The 18,086-nt window shown below is 41.2% G+C and overlaps 1 protein-coding gene across 3 annotated transcripts in view; it reads right to left on the minus strand.

Annotated features, from left to right (window-relative positions):
• Window positions 1-1,083: 1,083 nt before the first annotated feature.
• The window catches only part of MGAT5B (alpha-1,6-mannosylglycoprotein 6-beta-N-acetylglucosaminyltransferase B), an 83,967-nt gene continuing 66,964 nt past the window's right edge, over window positions 1,084-18,086 (minus strand). For all 3 annotated transcript variants that reach the window (XM_075846311.1, XM_075846310.1, XM_075846312.1), the window contains exons 15-18: window positions 9,986-10,102; window positions 7,343-7,417; window positions 6,617-6,879; window positions 1,084-2,069 (exon numbers count right to left, since the gene is read on the minus strand). In XM_075846311.1, the coding sequence (XP_075702426.1) occupies window positions 1,871-2,069; window positions 6,617-6,879; window positions 7,343-7,417; window positions 9,986-10,102 (654 nt within the window). In that variant the 3' untranslated portion in view covers window positions 1,084-1,870. The remainder of the gene's footprint in view (window positions 2,070-6,616; window positions 6,880-7,342; window positions 7,418-9,985; window positions 10,103-18,086) is intronic.

Raw genomic sequence — 18,086 nt, forward strand, 5'->3', positions numbered from 1 at the left:
CTATTCCATCCAGTCGGATCCCGCAGAAAACGTATAACACGTGGTATACTTTTTTTTTAACATGGGAGCCTATGGGTGACATATGCCACTGTATTTGTAAATCTATTGGATTTATTGGAAAGTGAGTTCCGGGATCTTTCATTCAATATATAACTAGGGATATATTCCCTTCCTCGAGAACCACACAGACACCAGAGTACCGACCACCATTTAAACAAAACTGTATGGTATCTATCACAGGTATACATTTAACGTATACATAATGGGTTTTCCAATAGCCTTTCATGACACATACGTGAAACGGATACCATTATAGTCTATGGGAGAGGGATACGCTAAATGGATGCCTACTGGTCGCATCTGTCACCTATAGACTATAATGGTATCCATTTATCAGATACGTCACAAACTCTGTGCACGACATATCCAAATAACGCATGCCAATAAAGTTTATGGTGACTGATGCCTCCGTTGTGCATCTGTGTCTCGGCCTACGTTTAATGTTGGGACCTTTTTTCCGATGTATATGTCAAACGTAGGCAAAAAACTTGATGTGCACAGGGCCTAAGTCTCTTTTCACACTGCATTTTCAGTATACATTCAACATATGCTACTGAAAATGGTCCCATGATAACGTGTCCATAGTTGGCATTACTTTTTTTTTTAACTGCATTGAAAAGCATAGTTGATTTTGTAATTAACTATATTAACATTTCAAAAGTGTTAGACGTCTTTGAGGTGATTCCTGAGAAACCCAAGAAAGTTCTACGACTTACTAAATTTACTTATCTATATGTTCATGAGTTTACAGTTTTATCAGGGAAGAATCCTCAAAAAGAAAAGTCATGTGTCGTGCACATGGACCTTATTTATCAAAACTCACAGAAAAACTGGCCTTGTTGCCCATAACAACCAACCAGAGCTCAGCATTAAATTTTTTAATCTGCCCTGGATAAACTAAAAGCTGCCGTGATTGGTTGCTATGGCTGACAAAAACGGTTTTGATAAATAAGGCCAAGTGTATAAATATTGCTGGTATGCTACTCTAAACTAAAATCAAATAATATTAATTCTGTTTCACCAGTTCAGTCTTTATTAACATAAATAATTGAAAGAAAGAAATTATATTGCTCACACGCTTCTTTTCACACATTCCAGTTTAATTGGAAGTGTCAGCTTTTCAGAAAAAAAGTGCATATACAGTATCTCCACCTCGTAACCATTATCTGCCACAGTGGCTTAAAACAAGTTACTTTATGAACTTCACATTTGGTCCAAATGATTTAATAATTATTTTAAATCCTCAACATTTTATTAAAATTTGTGTTTCCTCGACTTTCTATATATATAAAAAAAAAAATCATATTGTTATATTGGTAATGTTCACAAATGGAAGTGATGTTCCTTCTAAAAGTCACTGGGTTGGCACTAGCTGTACCACACTATCTGGCAATGAGACCACGAATATTATGAGTAGTTCCAAAATATTGCAGTAAGAATATGCCCTTTTTGAAGGATCCCTTCTTGAGACCTTGAAGGTCTATTCCCACCGCTTGGTCACTGTTGTTGCTTTCCTGTTTTATCTTCATTGTGCTTTACTTATAAAAAATGTAGTCGACCCTTGATCGAAAACCATAACAGGGCATGGAGATCATTACGTGGCTCCAAGAAGTATTACACAGGTTGTTGTGTGAGTGAATACTTTGCTCACTATTGCTTTATGCTGCAGCATAAAACTCCGGGCAGTGATTCCAGCCTGTATATTCAGTTATAAAAGGTACAGAAGGACCTCTACATGCAGCAGTCCATATGATCAGTAGTTGGAAGTATAATGAAGACAATTAGTGGCTTTAATGAACAATCAATCGCATCACGCGCAGTCTTTACACAAAGCAACTTGTCCACGACGGTAGTCTCTACATGGGCACAGCCTGCGGAACTTTGTGCTTTGTCCCGAACAGCTAAAGAGCAATGGTTCCCTCTGAAGGTAGCATTCTCGGACAGACGGTGACACAGCCGGGTACAAGTGGCTCATAACAGATTCTGTACTTTCACATTGGGCTCCAAGCCTTTGGGGGACAAAATGACACGACATGATACAAACGACTAGTCAGATCAGTATATATATATATATATATATATATATATATATATATATATATATAACAAATATATGGATAAACCTAGCATTATTCCTATGACAAATTATGAAATGTATCTTAATATTAAGTCCACACCAACATAGATATATGCAGATGTCCTTGGCATAGAAATTCTTACATTTGGTACAAACAGGGTGACGGATTGTTAAGAAGCATGTAGGTAGGATGTAATAAAGATTTTTGAACATGAATTATTGTGTGTCTGAATGTATCTATAAAGATCTTATGTATAGTATATTTACATACTTGTACACACTTTAGACATAAATTGGTCAAAATGGGCAATTTCGACCAATTGGACCAATGATGGTATGGAAATATTTTAAAAAAAAATGGTATGTGTACACTGATCTCGGCCAATCGCGTCGATCATTTTCTTCTTTGTCCATTATGTTTTTCTTTATACAGTTGTAAGAGAAAGGGGTCCCTTTGTACAACCGATTGGCCAGTTCAGCCTGGCATGTTCGTGAGGAGGTTCTTTCATGACCAATCTGGTACCACATGCCAGACACTTTTAATCTAATATGCATGGCCAGTTTTAAATATGTTTTGCCAGGTCAGCATTAACCGGTTCAGGATCAAACACCGTTTAGCCAAGGGTTTGAGCCTTCAGGACCAAACACCTTTTCAGCTATTTTTTTCTGGTAATAATATGGTTTTGCCCTAAAATAGACCATTTATTTATGATCGTCATTGTCTACCCTAAAATTTGACATGTCTATTTCAGCGTAAATGGGTCAGGGCTATCGTTACGACACTGATTGACGTGTAGAACCTTTTTGGGGGTGGGTATTTTGTGTGTCAACTTTATTTTATTTATTTTACGTCTTTTTATTATTATGGCTTGTCCCTCAAAAGGTCAGAAAATACCTTTGGGGGACTTTATTTTTTTTTTCTCTATTACACCATGTTTTTCCACAGTAACTGGGACTGCACAGGGGAAATTAGCCCTCTTATAGTGACTATTGTGTGGACCCAACAGTAGTTAGACCCAGCAGAAGTCTTCCACTAACTGCATCCCGGTGATCATGTGACCAGTCACATGATTACCGGGACCCATAGAGGCAGCGGCGCTGCCACTGGCTCTATTCAATACACAGCACTCATTAAGCGTTGTGTGAAAGAGATCAGAGAAGACAGAAGCAGTAAAAACAGCTTCTATCTTCTCTCCAAGGTGCCAGGCAGTCACTGTTTGCTGGGCAACCCAACATTTAGCTGCCCTATCGCGCGGGCAACAGTAGATGTACTATGGCACGAGTTTTAAGGACCTCGACAGCCCATCGTATAATTGCCGTGGGCAGTCAGGAACCAGTTAAGATGCCATGGAGATCTATTCTTAGAGAAACTATCAAATTATAGACGCAGGTGTTGTTAGAGTTTGAGCATCATAGCTGCTGATTACATTCAACTTGTGACTCTCCAGTTGTTGCAAAACTACGACTCCTACAGGTTGTAGATCACAGATCTTGGGGTCCCTACTAATTTCAGCTGGTTGAAGTTAATTAGTTTCACAGCCACTTTAGGGGAAAAGTCTACTCATAGTATACCCGTAGAAATCTTGGCTTCTGTGATTTACCATGAACAACTTTAGTCTACTAGGACTGAGATAGAATGGGGAATCTCTATCTAGGGCATGTTAAGGGTTTTAACAAATATATAATGGCAAACTACCAGATAATAAATAGATCTTAGATCCTTTCATCTGATGGACAGTTTCAATCTCATGTTTATTTTTGTTGTGTTTGTACTTATTTAGCAAAATCAGAGCCATTTTTGGTAAAAAAAAAATGAAACACCTTGTTAATTACTGCTGTTTGCACTCGTGATCGTGACACAGCACAAAGAGAGAAGTCATCAGCTGTAACAAATGTCCTCCCCTCTATCCTGTGAGACTACAACAAGCAGGAGAAGCATTATCACAATCTCATGTCACCACTAAGTTGCTGAAGAAAATGCCTTCTCCCAGCTGCCCTTTAAAGGGTTAAGAAACTTTTGGGCTGCAGTGGACACAAAATGATACATTCCATATTGAACCTATCACAATTGTTTTTGGGAAAAAACGGTGAGGCCACCATAGCTCAGAATTAATTACTTTTCATTATCATTATGTTGCTCAGCTCTAGGAAGAAATGTTATTTTAATTTCGCTAGAGGTTTTATAAAAAACTTTTGCAAAGAAAAAGAGCAGCCCATGCCCAAAGCAACCAATCAGATTACAACTCTCATTTTTCAAAGGACCTTTTGAAAATGAAAGAAGCTTTCTAATTGTTTGCTATGGTTAGCTCCTCCACTTTTCCTTTGTGTTGTTTTGATAAATCACCCACAATGCAGTTTGCTGTCATTGTTTAAAGCCCATAATTCCTTAAAGTCCATAATTCTTAACTGATCAGTACTCATTAGAAATGCATTATTATATCATTTATACTTCTCATTATTATATTTTAAATATCATCTCCTTTAACTCACTACCTTGCCCGAGTTCTGATGCCTTGACACGGTCTTTGCCTAAGACAGTGTGAGCCCCGATCATTACCTACTTTAACCACCTAAAGTGAGACATTGAATGGTTTGTTCTCTATGGAATACTTTGGAATACTTTGGGAATAATAAAAAAAGAAGAATATATTTTGTAAGGTCAATCGTTAGACCAAGTAAACTTCAAATAAAACATAATTCCATTTCTTCCTAGTTCCGCAGAGATGTAAAGAGTAATGCTAAAAAGAATCTTGTTGAGATTAGTAGATCCTATATTCTATTTTAAATGTAGTATTCATCTTTAAGTTAAACAGAGATCATTCTGCTCCATTTCTTCTGTACAAAGTCTGTAGCCTATAAGACACTAGTTGAATTACGCAATAATCCAAGAAGGCTAACGTTAGATTTTCTTTATGGTCAAGGAATGCTCAATCTCTCCTACGAGTCTTTGGAAATAGCTTGTTTAGCAACATTCCTAACAATCCACATGTCCATATTTAGCTACACTTCCAGCAGGCAATCTTGATCTCGTTAGACATATTAGATGGGGAGGACACCATTTTTGTGGTCTCACACATATGGGTTTGTTACTATAATATTTATTGCGGATATGTTGGTTTTTCATTGCACTATTGTATATATTAAATTTGTGATGTAAGACATACCTTGGGTCCATGTCAGAAGCAATAATTTGTTACTATATGTTTAAATGACTCGCCGAAGCCGTCCGGTCCCTTGTTTGTGTGACAATCCTCTTTTTCAAATAGACTGTCTTTATCAAAATACAATTAATAAAGATATCATTTTTATTGATGAGATTTTGGCTTCTTAGAATTTTTTCTTATGTATGCTGGAAGTAAGACGACCTCATTTGAAAGTTAAGTAGGAAGGTGAATGTGAACGTGTCACATAAAGCCATAAATAATCTGGCAACTGAATTTCTGACAATAAGAAACCGTTAACATCTTTGAGAAAAGACTACACACACATTAAAGTTGTCCATTTAGAAAAAAATATCTGTCGGCCAAATTATCATTTTGCAGAAAAATCAACTTCCCTAACCTTAGGAAAGTCGAAACGTCATGTTTTTTCAATGGGGGGGCGCGATAAGTTGCCAATTAGGAATGAAGGATCGGATGAGTTAAAATCCAGCCTTTCCAGCTCAACATAAGACATTGATGGACACTTGTCTTTTCCCCCCACATGGGATTGATTTCAGATCCTATGGAATTGCCAGGATCTACAGATGTGGACTTGGTGGAAAACAATGAACCATCTCCAAGTTGGTGTCAATTTAGAAAATACATTGACTAAAATACACATCCTATCTTGTAGTAACCATATATATAATCTTCGAAGAATGTAATGAAAAAAAATTGTTTGCCATATTTCTTTCTAGACATAGATGTTGCTATGCAAGAAAGATGCTAGAAGAGCTCAGCTGATTTATCAGGAAAGACCTAAAGAAGTCGTGTTGTAAGGATAGATATTTCAACAGTAGAGTTTAAATGGGAACCAATCATGGATTACAGAAAAAGTAGAACCTCAGTAGTAGTAAAAAAACTCTGCATATATCGATCCCTAGGTCCCATGGGTTCTACACAAAAGTTGTAGGATTATTTAAAGGGGTTGTCCAGGATAGAAAAAAGGATCTGCTTTTTTTTTTACCCCAGAAATAGCACCACGTCTGTCTATGGGCGATGTCTGGTATTGCAGTTTAGCTCCAGTCACTCTAATTCACATTCACTTTTTCTAATTGTAAGCCAAAGCTACATGTGTACTATCAATATGGGAACTCTACTTTAGTTCAAAATTGACATTACTTCCATGAACGTAATCTCTCAGAAACTCTATAGAGCCGCTTTTACTAGGCTTTAGTAGTTAAATGACCCGGTGTGACTACAGTATCATGAAGTATCAGAATGGCGCCTGAGCCTCGGCTAGTAGGCATGACATAGTTTTGGCCTATAGTATACTTACTGCTCCAGGACCTGTTGTCTGTTGACGATGATGAAGAATGTGGGCTCACATACCAAGTCACGGTCCCAGCACGCACTTGTGCAGGATTCTCCTTCTGCAGACAACCAGACTTGCATCGACGTGACAGGGGGCCACATGGAGGGAGGAGGTTCACTGGATGACCAAATCAGGTGTGTATGATTGATGAGAACCAAGGAAGAGGGAAGATGAATCTGGGATGTATTAACGGGAATGGGCAAGGGCAATGGGGGAGAGCAAAATTCCTGTAAGTGGTTTCATATCCGATGGATATAAATGAATGCAGCAGGTGATAAAATAGCAAAATTAATGGGAACATAGCAAAGATTGGGGAAAAAGAAGAAAAAAAAACCAGCATTAAGAAGACATATGAATACAGAATAACAATTTTCTTGTGAGACCATGGAGGATGATGAATAATGGAAAAGGAAACAGAAAAGAATTGAAAGCACATTATGCTCCATCATCCACAGATAGGCATTATCTATAATGAACATTTCCAGCAAATTGTGGTCTGTCGGATTTTCATTGATTTAACAATTTAGTGGTGTAGTACAAAGAATAGAGGAATGCACAGTTTACTGAGGATTACTGCTGGAGCAGAATACATTTTACAAGTATTCAATAAGAGTATAAAGCAAACTTTGCATGAAACCGTTTTCTAGATTGTAACAGGTATCTAAAGACAGGACACAATCCGCAGCTTACCTGGTGCTGGATATAGGCATGAAGTCTCTGCAGCATTCCTTCACTCGTAAATTCATAGTGTAGGTATGGTTCAATCTATTGGAAGGGAAATGCATAGATTTGTAGACAAAACTGATTACTTGACACCCCCTTTCAATAAAATCCATTATTATTTGTTAATGGGGGAATATAACGAATAGGGGATTCAGTGCATCTCGTAACAGCAGTTGTTTTAGCTGATGGTACATGACTTCCGTCACAATCATGTACATGTGCGGTATAACTACAGCATAAGAGAAATTCACCAAATATACTAAAGGACAGTGTTGTATCCACATGGCGACATTACTGCAGCAGCAACAGCCTAGACACTGTTCACCAGGGGTAATAAACAGAGAATATTAGGGTTCTGCTTCCATGCCCGCATACTTTCTCTCCTCATCACATTGTCTAATGAGTTCCCTTGGGCCTCGTCCCTGAGCTCAGTGATATACTATTATTCTTCTGCACCGAACCTTCCAGATAATGAGACTTCTCTCTCAGCTTCTCAGGAATATTAGCTGTTAAACCATCCAGAACTGACACCTCTATGGCTCAATGACCTCAAATTGAAGCATTAGCCAGACCTCAGGCCCCTTTATAGCAACCCCCGTTACCTCTGTCCTCCCTCCAGCCAGTTGTAGATCTATTTTTTTTGCCAAAGGCAATCTATCTATCTATCTATCTATCTATCTATCTATCTATCTATCTATCTATCTATCTATCTATCTATCTATCTATCTATCTATCTCATATCTATCCATCTATCTATCTATCTATCCATCTAATATCTATCTATCTATCCATCCATCTATCTAATATCTATCTTCTAATATCTATCCATCCATATATCAATCATCTAATATCTAATATCTATCTATCCATCCATATATCTAATATCTATCTAATATCTATCTTCTAATATCTATCTATCCATCTATCTATCTAATATCTATCTATCAATCAATCATCTAATATCTATCTATCCATCTATCTAATATCTATCTAATATCTATCTATCTAATATCTATCTATCTATCTATCTAATATCTATCTATCTAATTAATATCTATCTATCTAATTAATATCTATCTAATATCTATCTATCTATCTAATATCTATCTATCTATCTATCTATCTATCTACATCATATAGATCTATATCATATATTCATATTTAATCGCTTTATTACACTTGGGCCCCCATGTCACATTCAGTAGTATCCTTAGGACGCAGATACTATTGAACACTATGGCAGAGCAGGGAGGTATCTCCCTGATCTGCCATTTACTAGGCTACAGGCCACGTTTGGATCCCTGTGCAGGCCAGCATGATGACGTCACTGGATCACGCCGTCCTATGCAAGGATCCCAGCGGCGTGGAGGATGCTGTGGAGCAGCTTTGTTCATCGCGGGAACGGGGCCTATGTGAGTATAATTTTTTTGTTTTATTTGTCTGGGGAGCGCTATCTACAAGGGAGAGGTGGGGGTGCTACCTACAGGGGTGCTGTATGGCACTATCTTCATGGGGGCACTATACAGGGGGCTGTATGGCACTATCTACAAGAGGGAAGTGGGGGCCCTATCTACAAGGGGGGCTGTATGGTACTATCTACACGGGGGAGGTGGGGCCACCATCTACACGGGGCTGTATGGCACTATCTTCAAGGCAGAGTTAGGGGGCATTATCTACAGGGAGGCTGTATGACACTATTTACAAGGGGGGCACTATATACAGGGGGCTTTATGGCACTATCTACAAGGGGGCTGTATGGCACTGTCTGCAAGGTGGGAGGGGGCACTATCTACAGGGGGAAGGGTGGCACTATCTACAAGGGGTTGTGGCACTATCTACAGGGGGGCTGTATAGCACTGTCTACTGGGGGGATGTATGGCAACATCTACAGGGGGGTGTATTACAGAATCGACATGGGTCTGTATGGCACTATCTACAGTGAGGGATGTATGGCACAATCTACAGGGGGGATGTATGACACAATCTACGGGGGAGACTATCTACAAGGGAGGGTTATATGTGGCAACCAGGGGAGGGGGTCCCAGTCAAAAGTTTGCTATGGGGCCCAGTCTTTCCTAGTTACACACCTGGCGAACACATTTATTTATTTCTCTATCAACTTCTTATAAGCACATTCAATGAAAAAACAGTCGTGTATATACCTATTACAAAAATGTTCTGCAATTATCAAGCATTATACTCTAGTAACCCTAACAACTCACGTAGTTTTTGGTTTATTTAATATATCTACAGATTTTGATGAATACAACAGCCATAACACACTCCTGTCCAGTCGTAGATTATCAACAATATGCGTGTTCACTAGAAAAAAAAGGAGCTGGAGAAGCCAAGACAATACTAGCTAATATAAGAAATGCAGTTCCATCTGCTTCAGATTAATAAATACACAATATACTGACTATAGGGTTTCATATATAAAAACTAGTACAATCAAAAATTGGAGGTGTTGCCCTATTAGATTTCGGCTCTCAATATGTCAGTGACGGTTAGAAAACTAATGCAGTGATCTGATTGGTTGCTTGCATAGCTGATCTATTTTTTACCTGCAGTGATTTTCTTAAATAAATCCCTATGTGGCCTTCACAATACCTTGCCCCTCATAATGGCTTTAATAGCTGCCTCAAACTCCTTTGTATCATTATAGTCCACTGTAATGACATGCGGCCTTCCAATAGTCATCTCCATGTATGGGTGTTGAGATGAGACCTGTAGAAGAACATAAACATTTTCAAGGAAGCAATTGATGGTTAATCTGGATATAGCCAATATGGACATATTGGCTCAATAGAGGTCTGCCTATACATCAAATGTAATAATCAAATTATGTACTGTAAAAATAAATACAATAATAAAAAGAATGTAAAAAAGATTGAGGAAATCCTATGCTATAGCAAGACATACACTGGAATACACAATCACAGTGAGGAGGAACGGGTGTCTCAGGACCCTCGTTCTAGTGATTGGCGGGGGACCCTGTGGTGAGGCCCTTACCATCCCCACTACGATGTTCTTGAGGGAACAACACATTTCATTATTTTACTCTGATCCTTGCAAGTTTCCAAGGTGCCCTGTAGAGGAAAGATCCTTAGGCTGCATGTTATTAGGTTGTACACACAGACTTCCTGATCTTCCCGCTCCTGCTTTCCATCGGTACATTGTACTGTTAATATTGAATGCCCTCAGCTGCTTTCTTTTGTGTTTGGATTAGAGTGTAAATTATCTGGAAGGGAGCAAAGAGCTTCTAGTATTTGTAATGGTCGCGGACCATCAGCATTAATCACCTGCCAACAGCCGTGACTGCAAGCCTGTGAGCTCTTGGTGTCGTCTCCCTCCTCTGAGACACCGGCACGCAAGACAGTCCTCGGCTGCTGCTGATGTGCATAGGGTTCGAGCGCTCACTCCCGGCTTTAAAGAACCAGCGCGCGTACCAGAATAAAGCTCCCTATCCAATCCCCACTCACCCCCATGTATAAAAAGGACTCTGCCCTCTTCCTCCTTGCCTGAGCGTTGTTGTGTCTGCCCATGTTCATTATTGCAAATGGTCCCTTAGTTGTATCCTGTGTTCCTGTACCCTGTATCAATAATTGTGTTTGTTGCGGTGCTAAGTCAGGTGTCGTCTGTGCCAAGTGTCATCTGTGCCAAGTGTCATCTGTGCCACGTGTCTGCTACGCCACATATCGGCTACACCGAGTGTCTGCCAAATCATCTATACAGGTACTCTTGTCCTAAAGACGGTTATTGGCTATTGTTTGGCCAGCTGCTACTCCGCTGCGGCGGAGTGGCCTATTGGGTCCACATACCCTATACCCGTGACAGTACGCTCAGGCCATGGATCCCACTGGTCAATCTGAAAGTACAGTCCAGATGATGGAAGTGGACATGTGTGACATCCGGGCATGCCAGGATCAGCTTCGACAGGCGGTAAATTCCATAATTACCCATTTGGATCTTCCATCTGTACCTTTTCTGGCTGCCCCCACTGCTTCTCCACCTGCTATCCCTCCTGCCTGTCCTGGGTCTACAATTTTGTTGCCTCCACCTCCTCGCTACGATGGGGATCCTAAGACTTGTAGAGGCTTCATTAATCAGTGTACGATCCACTTCAAGTTACATGCCCATCTCTTCCCCTCTGACGAAGCCAAGGTTGCTTTTATTAGTTCTCTCCTCTCTGGCAAAGCCCTGGCATGGTCGAACCCCATCTTGGAATGAGAGGGGGTCCAGAGTTTTCTGATTTGCCACTGTTACTTGAGACTTTTTGCACAGTATTCGAGGAACTGAGTCGAACATCCTCTGCAGCTGTCTCATTGCTGACCCTCAATCGAGGGGAGCCAACTGTACGGGAGTATGCCATCTCCTTTAGTATGCTGGCAACGGAGCTGGCTTGGAATAATGAGGCTTTGGTTGCGCCTTTCTGGCAGGGTCTTGCTTCCCATAAAAAGGATGAACTGGAAGCTCGAGAGCTTCCTGCTACCTTGGATGCCCTAATACTTCTGGCAACCCGGACCTATATGAGGATCCAAGAGCGCACTTTGGAAGTTCGTCGGTAGAAGAGGTCTTGTCGACTGGCATCCAAATTTCGAAGGCCTCTACTTCCCTGTTCTGCTGCATCTCCGGGGCAGACTATGCAGGAAGACAGAAGAGGAGAGACGAGGCACCAATCCAAAATATAAAGGGAATTTTATTCACCCAAATATGAAACGTTTCAGTCCAGCAGGACCTTTCTCAAGCATGTGCAAATGTACAATGTGACAGGTATATAAAGACTAAAAGTAATCAATAATCAAAATATATAATTAGTGATATAATATATATAAAAATACTTAATAAGGTCATGATATTATCTAGCAAACATTTCATGACAGACATAGTGAAGTGATCATCATTAAAGTTTTTTAACAACATATCAAGTGTAAAGATTATATTAAATAGGTGTACAATGTTTAAATACCCAATATAACAGGTGAAGATATGAATTAAAATCACTGATTAAGCATACACAAACAGCTATTACATGTGGACTTACTATTCCTCGGTCTCAGCGTCCCCAGCTCACCACTCCGCATGTCAAGACAATAATTTAAAGTAGCCGTGCTAAGGGAAAGGCTATCCTGTCTACTGCGCATGTGCAACGTACGTCATCGAGAACATTCATATGCATGCGGAGTACGTCTATTTAGACCATCCTCGCGCATGGGCAGAAAGGACCTTTAACCCATAACCACCATCCTAAAGATGGACAATAAACATCTGAATCACCAACAAACACACACCTGGGAACAATGTACTAAGGTGGAGGGGGGAGGGAAACAAATTCCAAAGTGCCTAGACTAAATTGTTAATAACCACAAAATGTGTATAATAAATTAATAAATAGGGTATGTAGTATCCAAAACCGTACAATGTGAAAGATACCACTCATGGACCTCGGCCCCTATCCGTCAATCACGGGACACCAGGGGGGTTAACCCAAGACCAATCTCAGAGACTGAGAAGCTTAAATGTACCCATCAAATTAAGTGACATAAGAATTCACTCCCACCAGCCAAAAGACCCCCTCCCACATCAAAGATGCAAAAGTAGAGTTTGACAAAGGCACAAGTTAGACTCGGGAATCGAAGCCCGGCCATAACGTCTGGATCAGGGTGAGTAACACAATGCCACTATACATGGTGCACCACTGCATTTCACACGGGTAAACAATGAGATCGGCCAGGTATATGCCCCAATCCCAAGAGACAAGGAACAGTCAAGAACAAGTCGGTATACAGGAGTGAAGAGAGGTATCCAGTCAACATATCACATAAGAGGTCCTAACATAGGGCTCACAAAATAGATAATAGTATAAAGTAGAATGTTGTCTACAAAGATATAACGTAACCATGTACACTGTGCACAAATAAGTGTTTATTGACGAAATAATAATATGAATGATAAAATAATCATATAATTGCGAAATGGGGAAATCGAGACGCATGAGTCCAGAGGAGAAGTTCCACAAACATATCTTCATCTAAAATAAAGAGAAAAATAACTATAAGTAAGCAACCATATAAAATAATACACAACATGATCAATGAATATAGTGTATATTCAAACTTTCATACAACAGGTTGAACTCGGCCATAATTAGGATTTAATCACGGTAAAAAACAAGTACCTCTTGCCGCTTATCCCTGAGCACTTCGATAAGATTCGTGGAGCCAAGATTTTCACGAAGCTGGATCTACACGGGACCTATAACCTGATCCGTGTTCGCAAGGGTGACGAATGTAAGACTGCATTCAACACCCAAGACGGTCACTACGAGTATCCTGTAATGCCCTTTTGACTGTGCAACGCTCCAGCAGTGTTTCAGGAGTTTGTAAACAACATCTTCCATGATCTGCTTTATGTCTGTGTGGTGGTTTATCTGAACGACATCTTGATTTTCTCACCTGATCTGTCGCGGTTAAGGGGTAACAGCTTATACGCTAAACTTTGGAAGTGCGTATTTGAAAAAAAATCTTTGCTCATCCTGGGCTATATCATCTCTGTGAATGGTCTACAAATGGATCCAGAGAAAGTGAAGTCCGTCTTGGAGTGGCCATGTCCTCAAGTGCTCCAAGCCATACAGAAATTTCTAAGATTCGCAAATTTTTATCGACAATTCATCCCAAATTTCTTGTCACTAACTTCTCTTACCAAGAAGGGCGTGAACGCTAAGGACTAGACCCCTGAGGCAGAGTCGCATTATCCAACCTCAAGAGCGCCTTCACCTCTGCTTCCGTTCTTCATCATCCTGATGTGACACAACAATTTTCATTGGTGGTTGACACTTCTTCCATTGGTACTGGAGCATGCTTGTTTCAAATAAATTCCAAGGGTAAGGCAGTGTCATGTGGATTTTTCTCCAAACTCTTCTCTCCTGCAGAGCGCAACTCTTCTATTGGGGACAGAGAATTACTCGCCATCAAGTTGGCCTTAGAAGAGTGGAGACACCTGCTGGAGGGGGCTGCTTATCCCTTCATCATCTTCACAGATCACAACAATTTTACTTATCTACAGTCTGCACAACTACTGAAACCACGTCAAGCCAGGTGGTCTTTGTTCTTCGCCAGATTACAATTCCTGCTTCATTTTTGTCCTGCGGACAAAAACATTAAAGCAGATGCTCTGTCCCGCTCGTTTAAGACTAATGACTCTGAAGAAAGTCCTTAACATGTTATTGATCCTTATAGGATTAGTGCTGTTAACCCTCTGCAAATCAAGGACATTCCAGCTGGAAAGATTTTTGTTCGTCTTGTTGACAGGAGAAGAATTCTTTGCTAGGGACATAATTCCAAGCTGGCCGGGCACTCTGGTGTTCGTAAAATTCGGGCCTTTATTGCCCGTCACTACTGGTGGCCCACGCTACCAAAATAAGTCTTGGACTATGTTTCTTCCTGTACGAACTGTGCCCAAAACAAGGTTACTTATTCTAAACCTGCTAGCCTGCTCCTACCTCTGCCAGTTCCTGATGTGCCTGGCAACACATAGCCATGGATTTTATTACTGATCTCCCCTTCTTCTGGATGTACTTCGCTCTCATGGTCATGGTGGACCGCTTCTCCAAGATGGCACATTTCGTTCCTTCCCTCTGCTCCTCATCTGGCAAGTTTGTTCATCCAGCACATCTTTTATTTGCAGGGTCTCCCACTCCATGTTGTGTCAGATCGGGGTGTACAATTCACATCTAAACTCTGGAGAGCCCTATGTAGACTCTTGGATGTGAAATTAGATTTTTCTGCCGCTTATCACCTGCAATCTAATGGCCGAGTTGAAATAATAAAACAGTTACTTGAGAATTATCTTCTACATTTAATTTCAGTTCAACAGGACAATTGGGTACAGTTTCTGCCAAGGGCCGAATTCTCCTACAACAATCATACTAGTGAATCTTCTGCTTATTCTCCAATCTTTATTGTGTACAGTCAACATCCACGTGTTCCTCTTCCTGTGCCAGCTACTTCTCAAGTGCCTGCAACCAATTTTTCCTTCTGAGGTTTTCTTCACATCTGCCAGCAAACTAAGACTGTGATCCTTTAGGCTGTGGATTGCATGAACAGATATGCAGATAGGAGAGCAAAAATTCCTCCAGAAACATTAGCCTGTAGATCCTTTCCCACAAATTCGCTCCCGGATTTCTCAGTCCCTTCGAGGTTTTGCAACAGATAAACCCTGTATCCTATAAGCTTCGGCTACCTTCTACCCTCAAAATCCCCAACTCATTTCATGTCTCCCTCCTAAAGCCTCTGGTCCTGAATCGATTCAGCAAATCCCCTTGTTCTACAGTTGCTACCTGCGGTTCTCCTGACATCTTTAAAGTAAAAGAGATTCTGGATTACAAGGGGGTAGGGGGAGGATCTTCTGCCTGGTGGACTGGAAAGGGTTTTGTCCTAAAGGGAGGTCGTGGGCGCCCGAAGAGAATGTGGATGCTCCAGCTCTCATCAGAAAATTCCTCTCATGCTCTGGACCTAAGAAGAGGGGGGTTACGGTAATGGCCGCAGTCGCGGATCGTCGTCATTACTTACCCGCCAACGACCGCAGGCCTGTGAGCTCTTGCCGGTATCTCCCTACTCTGAGTCGCCGACACACAAGACTGTCCTCAGCTGCTGTTGCTGTGCATAGGGTGCGCACGCGTGCTTGATACCGGCCTTAAAATGCCAGTGTGCGTACCAGAATTAAGCTCCCTATCCAATCCCTACTCACCCTCTGTATAAAAAGGAATCTGCCCTCTTCCTCCTTGCCTCAGCATTGTTGTGTCTGCCCATGTTCGTTATTGCAAATGGTCCCTTAGTTGCATCCTGTATTCTTTGTTCCCATACTCTGTATCCCATAATTGTGTCTGCTCCAGTGTAGTCAAGTGACATCTGTGCCAAGTGTCATCTGTGTCACGTGTCATCTGTGTCACGTGTCATCTGTGTCATGTGTCATCTGTGTCACGTGTCATCTGTGTCACGTGTCATCTGTGTCTCATGTCTGCTATGCCACATTTGCTACGCCAGGTGTCTGCCAAATCATCTATCCAGGTACTCTTGTCCTAAAGTCTGTTATTGGCTATTGTTTGGCCAGCTGCTATTCCGCTACAGGGGCCTAGTGGGTCCACATATCCTATAGCCGTGACAGTATTACCAGTATAATGTGTAGAGAACAGGCAGGGGGTGGGCAGAGCAGGAAATCTGTGATGAGAAGCCTCAGTCAACAGCTGCAAAGAACTAAATAATGTCAGAGAAGGGAGATCCATAAGGCTAGGTGTCACGTTGGGTATGTGGACCCACTCGTCCGTACCGCCTTGACGGTATGGCAGCTGGCCAACAGGACGCAGGTCACAGTCTATAGTTCGTATAGTGTACCTGTGGCAGCTCGGACAGTAGTGAGACAGGCTCGGCTGGGACTAGGCAACAAGCAAACGTCAAGCGTGGTGTAGCAGGACAGGCGTGGTATACAGCACAGCACGACTTCAGCTCAGCACGGCACTAAATCAAGATAGCACAGCATACAGGAACAGGTACAGGAAAGGGGAACACTGGGAACTGGGAAACACTAGGAGACCATTTGCTTAGACAAACTTTGGGTACGAAGACAATGCTCAGGCATGGGAGGAAGGGGCTGAGCCCTTCTTATAGTGAAGGGTACTCATGGGCTAATTTTGACATTAACTTCAGGTGTGCACGCTGACCCTTTAAAAGCGGGCACGAGCGTGCGCGCACCCTACGGGACCCGATCGGGAGAAGCGGAAGCGCTGGCTTCTCCTGAGGAGGAGATGGGGGCCAGTGCTCACAGTTCCATGGCTGCGGGCGTCAGGAGGTGAGTGAACCTGATCGCCCACGGCCATGGGCATGACACTAGGGCTATAGGGTGAGTTTTTGTAGCGTAACTTTCGCATTTTAACCATTTGACAGCTGCAATCTAGAAGATGCATTCAACTCCATTCACTCTTGCAGACTGAAGCAGTTGCTCAACAGTTACAATTTGAAAGTGGCGCTACAAAAAGTCGCCATGTAGCCCTAGACTTAGGCAACTTCTCCTACACAGCCCACTAACAGGCAGCCACTTTGTTATTTTCTGTGGTGTACAAAGTACCCTAGAAACTTGAATTTGAGGAACCAGAATTAAATAATTAACGACCCCGGTATGTGGACCATAGTAGGTCAATTTGACTAATTATGAAAATGTGGCCAGAGTTTTTTTTTTTTAACGGGGGTCTAGGGGGTTCTCAAATGTAAGAAATTATTTGATGGCACAACATGAGGTACATCATTTTAAGGCATAGCATGTGTTACCACAGCTGATTGTATATTTATATACTAGTATATATCAATGCTTAGCCTCTTATTGGCTGTGGCCAAGAGCTATGGTCATTGGGATTAAAGGATCGTGTACAACCTTTAGTCATAGGTTAATGTTATGTTTTTTTAATTCCCAGCATTTATTCTTGACAACTCCTGCTTTTTCAGTTTTAATTTTTCCCTATCAACTGATTCCGATAGTGCAGATAAAATGAGTCAACATTAGTGAATCCTGTTCATTCCCTGACAGCTACTGACGGACACCTCTATTCATCAGAACTCTGTGGCAAATCTTGTCTAATTAACGGAAGTAATTATATTTTTTGTCAGGTGGCTATGATTAATTCCCCAAGCCTGCTGTGCAAAACACAATTTTCTGCTTG

The sequence above is a fragment of the Rhinoderma darwinii genome, chromosome 13, assembly GCF_050947455.1.
Source record: "Rhinoderma darwinii isolate aRhiDar2 chromosome 13, aRhiDar2.hap1, whole genome shotgun sequence".
NCBI lineage: Eukaryota > Metazoa > Chordata > Amphibia > Anura > Rhinodermatidae > Rhinoderma > Rhinoderma darwinii.